At 33.0% G+C, this 17,429-nt stretch overlaps 1 protein-coding gene across 1 annotated transcript in view; it reads right to left on the minus strand.

Moving 5' to 3' along the window:
- The window catches only part of LOC125059904 (vesicular glutamate transporter 1), a 55,428-nt gene extending 39,637 nt beyond the window's left edge, over window positions 1-15,791 (minus strand). Inside the window, exons 1-3 of the mRNA XM_047664592.1 lie at window positions 15,543-15,791; window positions 4,485-4,640; window positions 3,791-3,907 (exon numbers count right to left, since the gene is read on the minus strand). Of these exons, the coding sequence (XP_047520548.1) occupies window positions 3,791-3,858 (68 nt within the window). The 5' untranslated portion in view covers window positions 3,859-3,907; window positions 4,485-4,640; window positions 15,543-15,791. The remainder of the gene's footprint in view (window positions 1-3,790; window positions 3,908-4,484; window positions 4,641-15,542) is intronic.
- Between the last annotated feature and the right edge of the window lie 1,638 nt (window positions 15,792-17,429).

The raw sequence follows: 17,429 nt of genomic DNA on the forward strand, positions 1-17,429 counted from the left end.
AACGCTACAAAGCCTGCTAATGTCTTTTAAGGACTTAGTGATTTAAACGGACTAAATAATGAACCATCTACCCTTTCCCTCGCAATTCATAACGTAAGGGATATCAATAAAATATTCATGTATGGTCAGCCTTAGTACGTTGACAGATTATTTAGACTGAGGAAAAACGTTGGATATTAGTTCTCGGTCTTTGATGACTTACTTGCCAAGATATTGTACTCATTAATAAGGTAATGAACATTCGATCTTATTATTTGAAACTAAAGGAAATAGCGTACACAATGTATTATTAATTAACTTGTAAAATCGGAGGTATGCATATACAAATACTAATAGTCCAGGAGATACTATTGTGCAATAGCCAAAGACTCAAATATGAAATTCTGTATTGACATGGCCACTTAAGCCATTGGACTATATTTATAAAAAAAATACGGGTCTACAAAACCCCAGCTGGAATAGGTCTCAATTACCCGTATCTGATAATTTTATTTTCTTAATAGGCAAGAAGTTGATCGGCCTTTGATTGACACACGCCATCGATTTTTGTATCTAAAGCATATTGGTTGCTTCACGTCCTTCACCGAATGAAATTACACAGCCGTGTTTCGAAAGCACGACCTCACTTTGTTCCAAACAGAGTTGCACGCTCACGCCACTAAGTCATCACTATTCTTATAGGGATTAGATAATATTTATGCTTTATAACATCCCCGGCGACGTGTTGCCGGATGAAGTAGCGCATATAAATAATAAAATAAAAATCAAAAGTAAGGAACTGAATCATTACCCTTCCTTCCTATTTAAAATTTAAACTGAAAATATAACTAAAACATGTCATCTCTGTCATCCTCCGAAGTATTTTTATTGTGTTAGTTATTTTATCAGAGTATTTTTATTTCTTTACTGACAAGTCATAAGTGTACATTATGTTACCTATGTGATTAAATGTTTTTTTTTTTGAAGTTGCATCACTAATAATGAGGCAGTCACATTTTTACTGCTTACTTTATAGGTTAACTGTATGTAGGTCATCAGCCAATTGGGCTCGATATCCCTATTTTTGCATCTACATAGTTCTTACTATAATTTTCATAGCTATAGATTTATGCATCTATCAACGGATTATTTTTGCTTTAAGAACTACAGTATTAGGTTGCTCAAGAGAAAATACTAATAATATATTTCTTAGTCAGCTGAGGGTAACATGCAGTCTTTAGAAAAACGTAAACTATGACTCCCTTAAGTGTAGCAAAATACCATATTTTTGACACTGATTACTGTTACTCTATGAAGCTCACGTTTGCCTATACTACTGTGCAAGAATAACCGATTTAATATTTCAATCTATACCCGAGGGTAATAATTGTTACCCTATGAAGCTTAATTCAGTCTATAGAAAAACGTAAATTATACGAGAGTCCCGTAAGTATGTCAAAATACAAGATTTTTGAATCTGATTGTTACCCGATTCAGCTCACGTTTACCTATACTACTGTGCAAGAATAAACAAAGACTACCGATTTAATATTTCAATCTATACCCGAGGGTAAATCAGTCTCTAGAAAAAACGTAAATTATACGGGTGTTCCATAAGTATGTCAAAATACAAGAGTTTTGAATCTGATTGCTACCCTATGAAGCCCACGTATATCTATACTACTGTGCAAGAATAAACAAAGACTATCGATTTAGTATTTGAATCTATACCCGAGGGTAATTCAGTCTCTAGAAATCGTAAATTATACGGGAGTCCCATAAGTATGTCAAAATACAAGATTTTTGAATCTGATTATTACACGATACAGCTCACGTTTACTTATACTACTATTGAAGAGCAAACAAGGAATAGCGATTTAGTATTTCTATTTCCAAGGGTAATTATCTAGAATAACAATACTACATTGTTAAATCTGAATGTTTCTATAAATCTACCGTTCACCTATAACACTATACAAGTGCAAACAAAGACTAGGGATTTAATATTTCTATCTCCGTATCTTTCAGTCGTGGAAATCGAAGTGGGCCATTCGCATGACGACACAAATCCGGATGATGTCTGTTTGTTATCAGCGCTGAGCAGCCTGTCTAGGGTTGCGATTCGCTACCGAATAATCGCATTATTTACCAAGTTCACTCGATTTCCTAAGCTAGCGTAAAATATATAAATATACTTGTAATACGGGAGAAGTATAACTTAATAAGATTTTATTATGTTCCTATTTTTATAATAGTTAAAAAATTACAATTCAAATCGATTTTGTTCGTTAAATTTGCGCGTGTCATATAATATACACTTACCATAATAGTTATACATAAACGTATTATAAGCTTGAATTAGTAAAATAACTGTATTAGCACGAGACTAATAAATTGTCAAATACAATTTTAAGCTGTTATGTTGCCACCACGTTTTTACTAAACACAATTATTGAGCAGAAACTGAAGAGTAGTTAAATTACATATTTAAACAGAAGAGTCCCGATAAGTAAAACCTTTTTGGTGAATCGAGCCCGGCCCTGTTAAAAATAACAAAACTTTTTCGAGACAAGGAGCGATTCCTTCGCCCTTATTTCATTTCTATTGCGACGTGTAATATCCTCTTGTCAATATTATCGATAAACTAGCAGTCCAACTACGCTGATTTGATTCCTCACTTTTTTCCTGGCTTCCCTTTGTCCAATTTAGTCGCGTCAGGAAAAATATAGATAATAGAAAATGGAAAGATTATTTAACGTTCTTAATTCAAATGTTTTAATTTTTAACTAAATGGCTTTTTCCATCCTTAAATAGTTAAACGCTTTATTACCAAAGAGGCAAAGTAGGAAAATTTTGAGTTTAAAGATGTCTCACTTGATGGATTGTTATCATACCCAAGCCTATATTATCGTTATTTAATATTATTGTCCTAGGCATCGGCCTGTGGAATAGATGTTATGAACCAATATATAATAACAGAATAATTAAAGAAGCTATCCGGAAATGCATCAGTTTCTAACAGCAGTCCTAGTCAAAACCAAACAATTTACTTTCACAAAAATCCTATAAAAATCGATGGCGCTACAACCTAATAGGTCTGGACCTCAGATTTCTTTGTCTGTTTCATGATCATTTGTGAATCTAAGAGACAAGTAGGTGATCAGCCTCCTGCCTTGCGATTCTGTAACTCACTTTTCGAACTCTCACAGCGGTTTTCACAGCAGCGGTCGCGCTCAAATCAGTTGTTTTACGATTTGGTATTCTGATAAACAATAAACTACAAGCTCCCTCCTTATCAGAATTCCAAATCGTAAAATGACAGCTTCACGACTGATTTGAGCGCGACCGCCGCTGCGAAAATGGCTGTGAGAGTCCGAAAAGTGAGTTACAGAATCGCAAGGCTGTGCCTAACACACGCCGTCGATTGCTTTGGCAAGCTGGTTTCCTCACGATGTTTTCCTTTAGCGTTCGAGCGAATGTTAAATGCACTCTCTGAAGCCACTAGGCCAACACTGCTCTCAGAAAACCTAAAAGCATGCCCTTACATTATAAACAAAATTTCGAATCTGTTTTTTTATTTCTGATCAATAGATGGAGTTCTAATCTAACTAGCCGATTTTAAATTCGCTGAAAAGTAAATCTATCGGAATTCGCAGGAATCAAGCGTAGTATGTAGTTATTGCCTAAAAATTTAGAGATATTTTCGAGATGAAAGAGATAAGCGTCGCACCTATGCCAAACTTGAGTTACCTAAGACGATTACGGAATATTGGAGATAAACCAGCTTTTCTAAGACTCATATTGTACTTACTTGAGTATTAAAGGTTTGTTGGCGAAGAGGCTTGATGCCTTCTCTTTCGCGGCTTGGAGCCCCTGCATTTCAGCAGCCTGATGTCCTTCATGTAATGCAATTACACATCACTAGTACCTGCAAAAGATTTCTTTCAGTTAAATTGAAGTAACACCAAAAAGTTATAACCACAGAGCATTGATTTCTTTTGAGTCTACAAATGTTAGCTATCCAATGTTCTTTTAAAGTATGTATATGTATAATGTGGCGAAAAGTCCGTTGGATGAACTATAAAAAACTCGTCACTATTCTTAATTACGAAAGCTATGAAATTGAAACGTAACCAAATCTTTCATCTTGTCACCTTATTAGTTAAATTTTAATTGAATTTCTTTTACCTTTATTACAGATTTTTATTACGTAACTGTTACATAACACTAATCTAAACTTAATCTAATTACAGTGTTTCACTTTTCTAATCTTGGAAGACACAATGATTTTTTCCAACTATACAAGTACATTATGAATATATAAATCATAGTATACAGTAGCAGCCATGTTACGTAACCTTTCACTGTAGCTATACATACATATATGTTCTATATATAGACGGAGTATGTATCTACACGCATAGTTCTATAGTTACGCATATAGGGCACTAAGGTAGTAAGAATTCCATTTTTAAACTCAAAAAGAAAATTAAAAGGGTACTTACATTTTTTCAGTCGCTAGGCGTAGCAGATCCGGGGTAGCGTCTGGCTCGTAGCGGACCCGCGCCGCTGGAGCCTTCGCTACGGCTGCGCAGTACCGCCCCCTCCATTGGTCGATATCAACGGCCAACTTGAACGGCGGTCGCCAATCGCAGCCTTCCCTGTAAGTGGGCGTGGTTTTGTAACATTTCTGAAAATTTTCAGGAGCTTCTAAAGTACATAGACAACCCCATCAATGTTTCCACCCGGATTTGCAAGCCGATATTAATGCTTATACAGTTGTATATCTGTCTGAAAAGAACTCTAACATAACCACTGATTTTTATTTTAAAGCTTCATTATTAAATGTTAGATTGTAAAGACATTTAATATTAATTAGTCGTCATAGAAACAACAAAACCTATTAAAATTAAGAATTTATCGTTAGCTTTTTTTATGATATACACAAAGAATTGATTTTTGTTTACTAAGTAGCTTTATTATACTGATAGAGATACTCTTTTCATTTATAATATATATTTTCTGAATCAGTTTCGTTGGTTGGGAAGCCTTTGGAAAGTTCAAACCAATTTATCATACAATTTGTCAAAGGGTAAAGCCAGAACCAATTTATTTTTCAGTAAAATATACTTTCAAATATTAAATTTATCTTCAGCTCTTTCAAAATACGGTTTATTTGTGTCTATTAAATAATATTATTGATTTCTATAACATGACAGAAATATCAATATTATGTTTTTTTTTGGGTTAAGTAAAACTAACTCAAACCAATTAAAATATCACTTTTACCACTGCTTTCCGAAGCTATGTAATATAATATTTATCATCGCGGAAGCTCCTATTTTGCCCGCTTAATCTAGAATGTCTTCATATCTTAGAGGTTGTTGCACATGACATTCGTAAACCGGAGGTTTGACTTCTAGCGAAACAATATTTAGTTGTTTGGCGGTACACGGTGGCCCGTGACAAATAATTAAAGTAAACAGACGCTTAAATGAGTCTGATAACGTCCCAGTTGCACAGCTATACGAGCTTTTTTATAGGAAAACCCTCAGCAGTCAACAAAGCTCCTTCCACATGACCGTATTAAAATATACTATGAGTGATTCAAATCGTCCACGATCAGTCACTTTCCTAGCGGCTTGGTCTCTCTACATCTTGTACCGTATTTACCTCGAAGAGTTGCTTGGGTAAAAACCTGCAGCAGAGTTTCATCGTTGGTTGTAGAGGCAGAATACGAGATTCCACAAGTATCGACGTCCGTCGTTCAACAACGGAGCGTTTTTTAAGACACTATTTGCCGTGCATCACCACTATGTAGAACCAGATGTGCACTGAAAATTTTTATACTTAGGGTCCTCCAAAAAAGCGTACCAACTTTCAAAAGGCCAGCAACGCACTTGCGAGCCTTCTGGTAGAGTGGGTGTCCAAGGGCGGTGGTATCACTTAATATCAGGTGAGCCGTAATTAGCAAGTAAGCTGTAGTGTAGGGCTGATTTGGCGCCCCATACACATTATTCGCAAATATCTCGTACATATAATATATTAAATTAGGTAAGGAACATATGCAATTGGCGTTTTGTATGGGAGGAACAAAAAGTAGATATTTTTAATATAATATATTTAATTAATCAAAGTATGTACCATCGCTATCTATGCCACTTTACCATATACTTTTGCCATCTTATATGTAGTTCATTGATCCCTTTACAAAAAATCATTGGAAGGCGCTTTCGACTGCCCCATTAGAGTTGGATTTTTTACCTTGCAAGAAGATGTCCAAATTTAAAAAAAAAATGGTAATCTGTTGGAGCAAGGTCCGGGGACTACGCTGCATGTCTTAGACATTGCAATTCAAGTTACTCTAATTTGGTAGCAGTCTGTTGTGCAATGTGTGGTCTAGCGTTGTCGTGAAGCAGCAGTGGCCTAGAGCGATTGACCAGCCTCGGTTGTTTAGCAGCTAGCTTGTCCATAATGGTTTACAGTTACAGACAATAGACATCTGCCGTAATCGTCTGGTCAGATTTAAGAAAGTAATAGTAAACGACCCCGGCACAAGTCCACCAAACGCTCACAAGTAACTTTTTCGAAGGAAATTTCCGCATGGTTTTCGAAAAACAAATGAACGAACCTAACCAAAGAGGAGATATTTGAGGTTAAAGTGGCCAGTTTGACAAAACGCCAATTTCATATTATTTTTTTATCAAAGGAATAAAAGAAGAAATTTTAAAGCATAAAGTATATTCTTATCTATTATTTAAATCTATATATTAACTCTCTCAAAACCTCCCATTCAATACATTAGTATAAATTACGCAATATATGCAAATGAAAACGGAAACACGTTTAGGGTGTAACCAAAGGGTTTGAAATGCGACTCAAATGTACCCCGTTTGCTGACGCAGAGATCAGCAATAGCCGACTTCATTTCACGGGCAGAGGAGCTCGCAAATGAAGTTTCCCCGGTCCACCGGTTCTACCGTTATTCACCCTATGAAAATGAGAAAAATGAATGCGTTTTACTTTAATGTCTTTTTTAAGTGCTTGTGAAAGCGTTATTTTAAATAGCTTTTAAATTATATTTTTCCGAAAGGACTTACCTCTTCTAGGATTCTAAAAAAAACATAATACGTGTCATCTACATATATGCATTTGATATTTTTTTACAATGCAGCCTAATTTTTTTGTTTTATTTTACTATTATTTATTACTAAGGATGCCATGTGGAACATGGTGTAATGGTTGCAGCTCCTTACTAACGTAGTGTTAAACAAAACACTTGGTGATTAAAAAGAGTGGCGGAGAGTTTATTGCCAGTTCTTCTCTTCCGTTCTACGCCCTTGATTTGAGAACTGGCAGTAAATGTAAAATTAGAAGCATTTAATGTATATTTCTTTTTTGACGTTCATAAGTGTACATTGTGTTACCTACATGAATAAATGTTTTTTGACTTTAACTAATCCTTGTGTATGAAAGAAAAAATAAGTTCTAGAAGACACATAAACTAAAATACTATTCATAATGTAATTTTTAAAACTGTCAATGACGTTTTATATTTCTTGTTTTTGGTCCCCGGAATTATACAAAAGCATGTTTAGGGATAAAATCAAGTCATACGTATAATAATAAATTAAAAATTATACATATGCCGTTATTGTATACACCAAAGAGGCTTGTATTATAAGATATAATTACACAGTACCTAGGCCTACAAGTAGGATGTACAAGGCAAGGCCATGGATGGTCAAGTCGGGTTAGGCCTTGACATACCTGGACCAAATCCAGGAGGTACTAGATCAAGGACAAGTGAATGTCATGAAAGTGGATGAAGCGATATAGCTATGTCGGGACCTTAGCAAGTGGAGATCCGTGGGCTCAGTGGCCCTACCCCTTGGGGAAAAAGTCAAGAATGTATGATTTAAAAAAATCGTTCCTTAGATCATCAAATTGTCATCAACACGATTCAAAACGATTCAACCATAGTTTAAGTTAGCAGAGTCTGTACGGAAACAGAACATTATTTCGTTCTAACATATTTATTTTTTCCATAACATAATTCTTCATTCATTAACCAAAATTGTATTACTTTCAATTTATGAATCCGGATGTACATATATTATTGAACTATAATGACGAAACAACAAAAAGGCACTGTTTTTGGCGTCCAATCCCATGACGGATTGTCTTTCCGCACATACTTTAATTGCAAGCGCGTTATAGGCCGGGCAAGTACAACATTTCTAAGTTTGAATTAGCAAGTGGTAAATTGTAATATTTAATAGTTATAAGCTTACATCAAATCGATTTTATAGCAATTCTCTTAAATTGATCAAATAATTTTTAGACGTGTAAGGAAAGAAATGATTTCATTAAAACTTATTGGAATTAAAACAAATATATTCTGTATTGATTGATGTACTTTGCTAGGGATATTGCTGAAATATACAATTCCTGTTAATTTTATAAAGCTTTAAGCCTTATTTAGAAAACTTGTTGAAGCGTGTATTGGCCTATTGGCGCCAGTGTTCGGCTATGATCCCTGCCCTCGTAGGTTCAAATCCCGGTTGTGCACCAATTTACTTTCTGTCTATGTAAGCGTTTAATACTTGCTCATTGAAGGAAAATATCGTAAGAAAACCGGCATGTCTTAGGCCCAAAAAATTGACAGCGTGTGTCAGACGGAGAAGGCTGATCACTGATCTATTAGAAAAAAAATCTTAGACCCAGACTTTAAAAGGTTGTAAATTCCACTGTTTATTAGTATATAGAAGAATCCGCGGTTCACGTTTAAATGAATGACACAAATAAATATCTGTAATAACTTCATGCGACTTTGCTTGACAAACTGCTTCATTCTCCCTAAGCTCTCTCTCTTCTGATTAATGCATTCTCTAACAAATTGAAACGTCAGCGGGGGGACGCAATCACGAAAATATTTTAAAAGTGCTGATTTTTTCTACTTTTCTAGACTTCCTTTTTCATTTTTAAACAGTCCGAAAACCATCTAATGCTATTCTCATATTATAGTTTAAACTTATGAACTTAAGTACTCATTTGTCTCTTTATGTTATGAGAAGGCAGTTTATTACTTCAGTTATAGTGTAAGACTGCTTTAGCTTTTATGAATATAGGTTTTATGTATTGAGAATATTGTTTACAAGTTTACCCAAAAACCGTTGAATATGCTCTGTATTCAGTATAACACGTTTAGGTTGCTATTGGGCTTGCCGAGGTTCTGCAGTGAATTTTGGGTTCGTCAGGTATGTTTGCCGAGAACTGGACCCGAACTGATGGTTTTAATGCCATAATTCGGAAAAAGGCATAGCACCAATATCCTGAATGTGTTGATTACAAAGAACCTGCATGTATATATTAAAACGTTGGTATATTGTCCATCACCCACCATAGGATGTAGATAACAGGAACGGGTTTATTATTACACTAATTATATTTATGGAATTTATCATACGTATGGTCTATGGTTTCCACTTAAGTTTTTTTGCAATGGGATAGTGTATCAATATCTTTTGTTTTATTTATTATTTCTGTATTTCGTTCGCATGAACAATGGCAGATTGACAAAAAGGGTAACAAGGTAGAAAGGGCCACCAGGAAAAAGAAAGAGAGGTCGCCCCCGTGAACGGTGGGCTGACGAGCTTAAAGAAGTTGGTGGAGAAGATTGGGAGAACGATGCTCAAGATAGAGATAGATGGAGCCAATGAGAGGAGACCTATACTCTGTAAGAGGACCTTGGAATAAAAAAAAAAAATTATTTATAATTATATATGTACAAAATTTTAAAATATGTGTATATTTTGTAAGTGAGGCTTTATAATTATTTAAGTTCTTACATATTTTTGTCCAACTATGATCTCAAATATCTCCTCTTTGGTTTGGAATTCCAAATTTAATCTTTTACACCTCTTTACTCGTGCATTTGTTTTTCGAAAACCATGATTTATTTCATTTTCCCGTCTTAATTTTTTGCGTTACTATATATGTATAATGGAAAACATGAAATATCGCTCTATTTAAGAGTACGAATTACACCGTGGTGGTGGCAGAAACGGCTCGAAGGATTAATGATGTGTATGGCGGCAGTGTCGCAAAAGAAAATACAGTGAAAATCTACTTTTAGTTCCTTTCCTACAAAACGCCAACTTCATATGCAATGACCCCTAATATATCACACGTAATCGTTGACCGTAACAATTTTGACATACTTTGTAGTACAAGATTTTAATGGTTTTATCTTTCGTAATATTAGAATCGATAGGGGATTCAAAATGCGTAAGTGCAGTTCTTATAACGTATGGAGTGTCCTTGAGTAGCACTCACCGGGCGATCGACCACTCATGAGCAGCGCACTCAGCTCTATCGGCTTTCAACTCTGCACGAAGCTTTTGCCAAACAATACTGACTGCTAATTTTACAGTTTCATCCCATTTTAAACGCGAAATATTGAGAGTATGAATCTGTGTTTGACTTGGACTAAAGACTGCCAACTCAAGGAAGCTTTGGATGGGATATAGCCATAGGCCTTTTGGGTTCCTTACTAAAGAAATAACAAAGAATTATAGTTCCAAAACCACAATATTCCAACTCTGGCAATTTTGACTGACCACCAAAGCTTAAACGTCATCATCTTTCTTAAATAAAAGTCTTTCGCTGTCATCATTACAGCCCTGCGATTCTGTAACTCACTTTTCGAACTCTCACAGCGGTTTTCGCAGCGGCGGTCGCGCTCAAATCAGTCGTGAAGCAGTCATTTTATGATTTGACATTCTGATAAGAAAGGAGCTTGTAGTTTATCGTTTATTAGAATGCCAAGTGAGTAACAGAATTGCAAGGCTGGTCTATACTTGTTTGTTTCATTAAATATGTATAAGAAAATTATTTTTCACAATTGTTGCCTGTTAATAATAGAAAATCGAGATTTAATTTCATTTAAATCATATTTAAATACCGCTATTATTTAAATATTATCAATTTCGAATTTAAATAAAGAATAAAACAGTGGCGCTACAACACCTAGTATCGGCCTCCGATGTGTTAAGTTTTTCGTCATAGGCAAGTAGGTGATCTGCGTTCTGTGATTGACAAACGTCGGGTCTAAGACATGCCTGGTTTTCTCACGATCATTTCTTTCACTACAGTGATATTTGAGAGTTTTAATTGCGAATATGGCAAGAAAAGTCCGTTGCTGTCCAGCCGTGATTCAGGCACTACTCAATTTGAATTCCATTGATGATTCTGGTTTCCCTTTGAATATGCTTAGATCTTTGAGTGTATTGCCTATGTTGCATATTCTAATATGTAAGAACTCGTCATTAAGTCATAAAAAGACATTTCTGGGTTTAATTTTGTAAAGCCTACAATTTTTTTAATCCAAATTTTTGTTTCGATAGAAAATTTACATAACAAAATTTTGCCTGGGTTTGTATTTAGAATATAGCTATTATTATATAGTTATATGTTTTTTAATAGTCAAACATCGCGTTAGGGGACACCTCATGAGTATCAAAAGCACCTTTTTCCACTCGATTGCGTATCACCACCTCTACCTGGGGGGTGCAGCGTTCTCTGTCGCACACACAAAGCATTCATCACCCCATCCCTATCACACCCGCTATTTATGACTTATTAACTTCTCTGAGGTATCATGGCAACCCGCCCTGTACCAACGATTTAATATAGAAAATTGTGAATTCAACTGAGTGGCAAAACAGATTATTAAATTGTTCGAACTTGATTATAAACATATTAATGAAATTCGGAATTCAATTATAGGTAAATTGTTTTGCTTGTAATGTTTTAAAAAACTCACGCTGCCGAAATGCGAGTGAGCGCGATAAATATTTTTGCAAAATGCACATTTTATCGATATCTTTTAAAGCTGTTCAACAAAACAAAATAAACATAAGTCGCTATTCCGTATCGAATTGCGATGTTTGCCAACCGATCGCTCCTCGGGGACACCTCGAGCAGTTTCGCTCGCAACGCAATAAAAATCAAGATACGATTTAAGGATTTAACCGCTCAAATTCACGGGTACCTTGTTGTTTATTATTTTTCACGTTATCTGAGATCTTATAGAAAAAAAATGTGTTATTAAGTAGGCCCATTGAAATAGATATATATGTCTACTGGATTTGAGATCGATTCCCATTACGGTTATTAAGCTGCGAGCAGCAACATCAAATCTAAAGTTAATATATTAATAATCGTCGACAAAAATATTTACACCAAAAAATAAAGCTTTTTATGTACAATGTATATTGATGTATCATATCAATGATTCTAATAATGTGGTAAAGTTAGAAAAAACATAGAAAATAACTCTAACATGCCATATTTCATTAAATTAATAGAATCCATAGTTATGGTGCAATACAGCTAAATGGTAATAAGCTTTGTTAATAGCATTAGCAGGTGTGCGTTTGGGCGGGCGCTGGGCGGCCCCGCCCTCGCTGCCATTGTCTCTCGCTAACTCAAATTGAATAAATTAAAGGCAAATTTAATAACTCTATTAAGTTTCTGCCGACATAAACAACTCTTGACGTATGCTAGCCGAAACGCTATCAGGGGCGATCATTTGATTGAATTAGTTTCGGATGCTTGCCCGAGGGATGTTAAAAGCTTTTCTATTGATTTTTCCGAAGCATTGTTTGATAAATCCTTTGTCGTAATCAACTTTTTGCGTAAAAAGTTTAGACGTACTACTACAAAGCTACAACTATTGTTCAAACGTTTATATTTAAGCTGTAAAACCGTAATGTCCCAAAAACATGGTGATAATTCAAAATAAAAAAAAAACAAAATCATGTATTTATATAGGTAAAACAATGTAAACTTATGAACGTCAAAAAATAAATACTAAAATCAAGGGCGTAGAATGGAAGAGAAGAACTGGCAATAAACTCTCCGCCTCTCTTCTTAATCGCCAATTTTTTTTCCTTTACACAATGTTTTATTTTGTTTGTTTGTAGCTGCAACCATTACATTTCCACATGATCTTAAGTGAATAGATTTAAAATAAAGTTTTACAACAACTGTTTTGAAAAACTTTATTTTATAAACGTTATCTGCATACATGACACAGGTCTAAAATATGGTTATAAATTTCATGATACGAGGAAGTTCCAATTGGTGACATTAAAATCTATGAGTACACCGAGGCATCCGAGGTGCGAACATGTGTCGAACATTTTAAAGCGACGCTGAGGAACGAGGCAATTCTGAATTGTACTTTAAAAAGAAATTCTTTTACTTCTTTCTTTTTTAATTACCTTCAAATAGTAAAAATATTTTTAACATTTATTTTTATTAAACTAGTACGAGAGATTTACGAGAACATTTGTGTAGTATTTCTAAGAATCTCACACATGTCTTGATTTATGTTTAAATTCAATGAGTTATTGAATTTTCAATACAAACTTGCCATCTTAATGTTATATGACTTGTCCACATTTCGACAAAACAACAATTGATTTCTCATAATGTTTACTGATGGCTTTTATGAATAAACATTTTTAACTAAAAGATCAATCATAAAACTTAAAAAGACTCTGTATTTTTTTTTAAACGATGAAAACATACCCTATTGAATATCTAAAGAACTAGACTTTATAACCCTTGAAATAAACTTCATTTCATACCAAATTTAAGATATCAAATATCCAATAACTAGAATATGCTAAATAAATCATGTCAACCTTTTAAAAATATAAACTGTATAAAAACTTCACTCTCAATTTACGTCAGAAAACCTTGATTATGCCTCAACTATCTGGTCACTTCTTTATACCATACATATAGACATGAATTTTTTTAAAAGAAATTCATAAAGTATATATTTAAAAAATAATAATACTTTTTTAAAATATAAAATGATCAAATTTTTTAAAGTATAAGCCTTGTCGGCGATTTGAATTGAACCACTAACACTAAGACGTGGGACAGCAGACTTAATGTTTCTCTATGGTTTATGGAATATATATTGAAGTCCCAAATTACTTAAATTATTAAACATAAATGTACCTGATAATAGAACTCTTCATACTGAGCTGTTTCATATCCCCTATCTTGGTACAAACTATGCTCCAAATAATATACTTACACGTATTTTTAATCAATATAATAAGGAGTACGCAAGCCTCAAACAAGCCTTAAACATTGTAAATATTATCTTTAAAAAAGCTGTGGATTATCAATATACTGTTAAACAAAAATTATATTTAAATTGAATTTGTGCAAGAAATACAATTTTTATCTTTTATTTGAGAAATGCTTTGCTCAGTACCCAATCTGGAGTATGCCAACAGTGTTTGTCAACTGTTTATATACAAATTTGTAAGATGTATTTATTAAGTATCATTAAATGGCCCAGTATTTATAATATGTAAGTTGTTAAAAAATTTAAGTAAGTTTGATTTACGACATAAATCTTATAAACATACTGTCTCAGTTACAAAATGTTTAGTCACTTTTCTTTATTTCAAAAAATAATCAAGGTAATAAGGGCAAAACATTCAATATCTATGTATTTTATCTCACGTTTATGAATAAAAGGATAATTTGTACCCTATATTACGAGCTATTTGCGACGGAACAAAAATTTACTAGAATTATGATAATTTAAGTTACCTTTAATTCAATGATAATCGTTCGATGTTAAATTAGTATCTTAAATATTAGCCAGGGTTTAAAACTTATAATTATAAAAAAAAATTAGTAAATACTCATTTTAACAGGAAGTTCATAAAGAATAATACTAATTATTAAGTATGTTTGCTTAAAACAGATGATAAAAGTGCCTTATTAGTAGATATCATTTAAATTTACATTTATTTTACAGTTTATATCTTTAAGATGTCTATGTATAAATTATATTTGCTACGTTCTTCATCATAAATTTAAACAGATAATTAGTTCCAATTGTTTCGCCAAAATTTTGTAGCAACGACCATCGTAGGCCGAACAAAACTTCCGCCTTCGGAGCGTAGCGCATTCTTTGCTACGAATACAATTTTGATAAACTTTACGATTATGACATTCTCTTTCCCATAAGAATAAACGGAGAATAACTTGTTAGCCCACGGTTTATTTTCTAAGTGTATATTATTTTTGTGTATTATAAGATAATCTTTTGTTCGTATTAAATATTTCACTCGTATTAAAAGCTAAGTTAATGCAAACTAACTTGTTTGAATATAAATTTAAGTTTCTTACACTATCTGATATTCTTATACTAGAAAAAATTTATGAATTTAACAATTATGTATTTAAAATTGTATTTAATATAAAATTGTTCAGTTATTTAATACTATAAGTTAGCTTTTAAGTCAGTGCCAAGTTAATTAAAAAATTGTATCTTTGCAATTAATTATTTAAATAAACAAAAATAATATACATTAAAATCTCACATAAATCTTAAGGACAAAAAATTAAATAAATGTATATACTGGTATACAATAATAGACAAAATCTAAAACTATATGTTGCAAGACGTTTTTCTATTCAGAATATTAACATATATATTTGTCAAATAAATTAACACTCACCTTATAATAACAGACACACACACATCACATTAAAACTAAGTTTTTCTTACTACGATATAAATTATGATATTCACAAGATATGTTAACAATAATTTGATATGTTAAAAATTTGATATTCTTTAGTGTGGTTGTTTAGTTTGTAAAGCTCTTCATATTACAAACACCGAGGGACATCACTCTTAAGGATTTTATACGATTGTTTATGTTTCAAACGGCCGATAACGCCCTTAAAAGTGATGTGCCCCCGGCAAACACGCCACGTGACTGCCGGTCTTGCACAACCTTAGTGTTTACATCCCCTCGCCTCCCCGCGCCCTACCCCGCAACTTTCCGAAGGAAAATTAAAAATACAGCTTTATTGCTCGACAAATAAACATAAAGCTATGAAACAGTATTGAGAGCACGTATATTTATTTAATAAAATGTACCACGCTAACAGCGATGACCATTGTTCATTGCACTTTGGGCTTAGATGTCGTCTGTTACCTTAGTTAAATCAAAACCACTTTAAATTGTAATATTTTATTAATTTTATTAAAGTACACAACCTTCTTAACATAATTTCATACACTATAAGTATATCTATCTAATCTTAAATACATGGCAATTAGGCTGAACACAAATTTTACAACAAAAAAAAATAGTTTTTACTTGTGCTTAATTACGATTAAACTTAATCAATCTATACCATTATTACCAGTAGAAACCATTTTTATTATTGTATGACGAAAACAATAGTCAATCAATAGTGGTGATTAATATTGCGTTTTTTTTATTGAAGGCCGATATTCAACATAATCTAATCCTAAATAAAACAAATTGAAACTATATTTTACTCTACATTAAAACTAACAATTTGGACGTCAATGTTATTATATTACTATAATAATGATTCAATATCATACAGATTAATGAACTGCACATAAATTGATAAAATAAATTGTTATTTCACAAGAGCTTTGCTATTGGAGTGGAAACAGAGATAAGCGGCTTTGTGCCATAAAATGCGCTTTTAGCAGGGAGAACTAATATGTATAATGTTTACTCTTTTCTTTATATCATAGAGAATATATTTATACAAAAATAATATTCGTATATTTATAATTTTTTTGGTAATAATAATATTACCCATGCAGCTGGAACGTATTATCTCGTGCAAAACAAATGAGTCAAATATTTTATTTTATCTCCATCGACTTAATTAGAAATATGTATACAATAAAATATAACACATGGAATAAAGTCTAGACACTATAGGCTTATAAGTCTCATGGGGTGTAAAATATTTCTATTTTTTTTTTAACTTATCTGAAAATACCAATACAAAAAGTTATTTAATTCGTTTTTATGACTGATTGAAACTTTTTTTAATGGACTTACACGAATTTATAGTATAATAATTCCATGTCTATGCATACAAACATAATATTTGCCTGCTATTTATATCGCTATTCGCTATTGTTGTTTATAAATGGTGCAGGTAGACAGCCACTAATGAGCTTTTGTACCTTTGAAAGCTCCAATTAGACCAGCTTAGCTGTAGAGAGGCCGACTCCTGCGCGCCGAAAGGGTAGATTAAATCCTTATACTATCATTTTTATAAATAACAAATATTATCTATGTTTAATGATTGTATTTATAGCTTTTTTAGTTTATTAAGAAATTGTAAAACATTTAATACTTTTATTTATTTATAACACACAAATAGCAAAATAAGATGATGAATTTAAAATGAAAGAAATATTTACAATTGTGTTGTTCAATACTGTTATATTTCTGATACATTTATTGAATATATAGGAACTAGGTAGATACTACACCTTCCTTCTCACAGAAAAAAAGGAATATGTTCCTTTTTTTACCACAATACACTTCCTTATAAACTTA

This window comes from Pieris napi, chromosome 20, assembly GCF_905475465.1.
Source record: "Pieris napi chromosome 20, ilPieNapi1.2, whole genome shotgun sequence".
NCBI lineage: Eukaryota > Metazoa > Arthropoda > Insecta > Lepidoptera > Pieridae > Pieris > Pieris napi.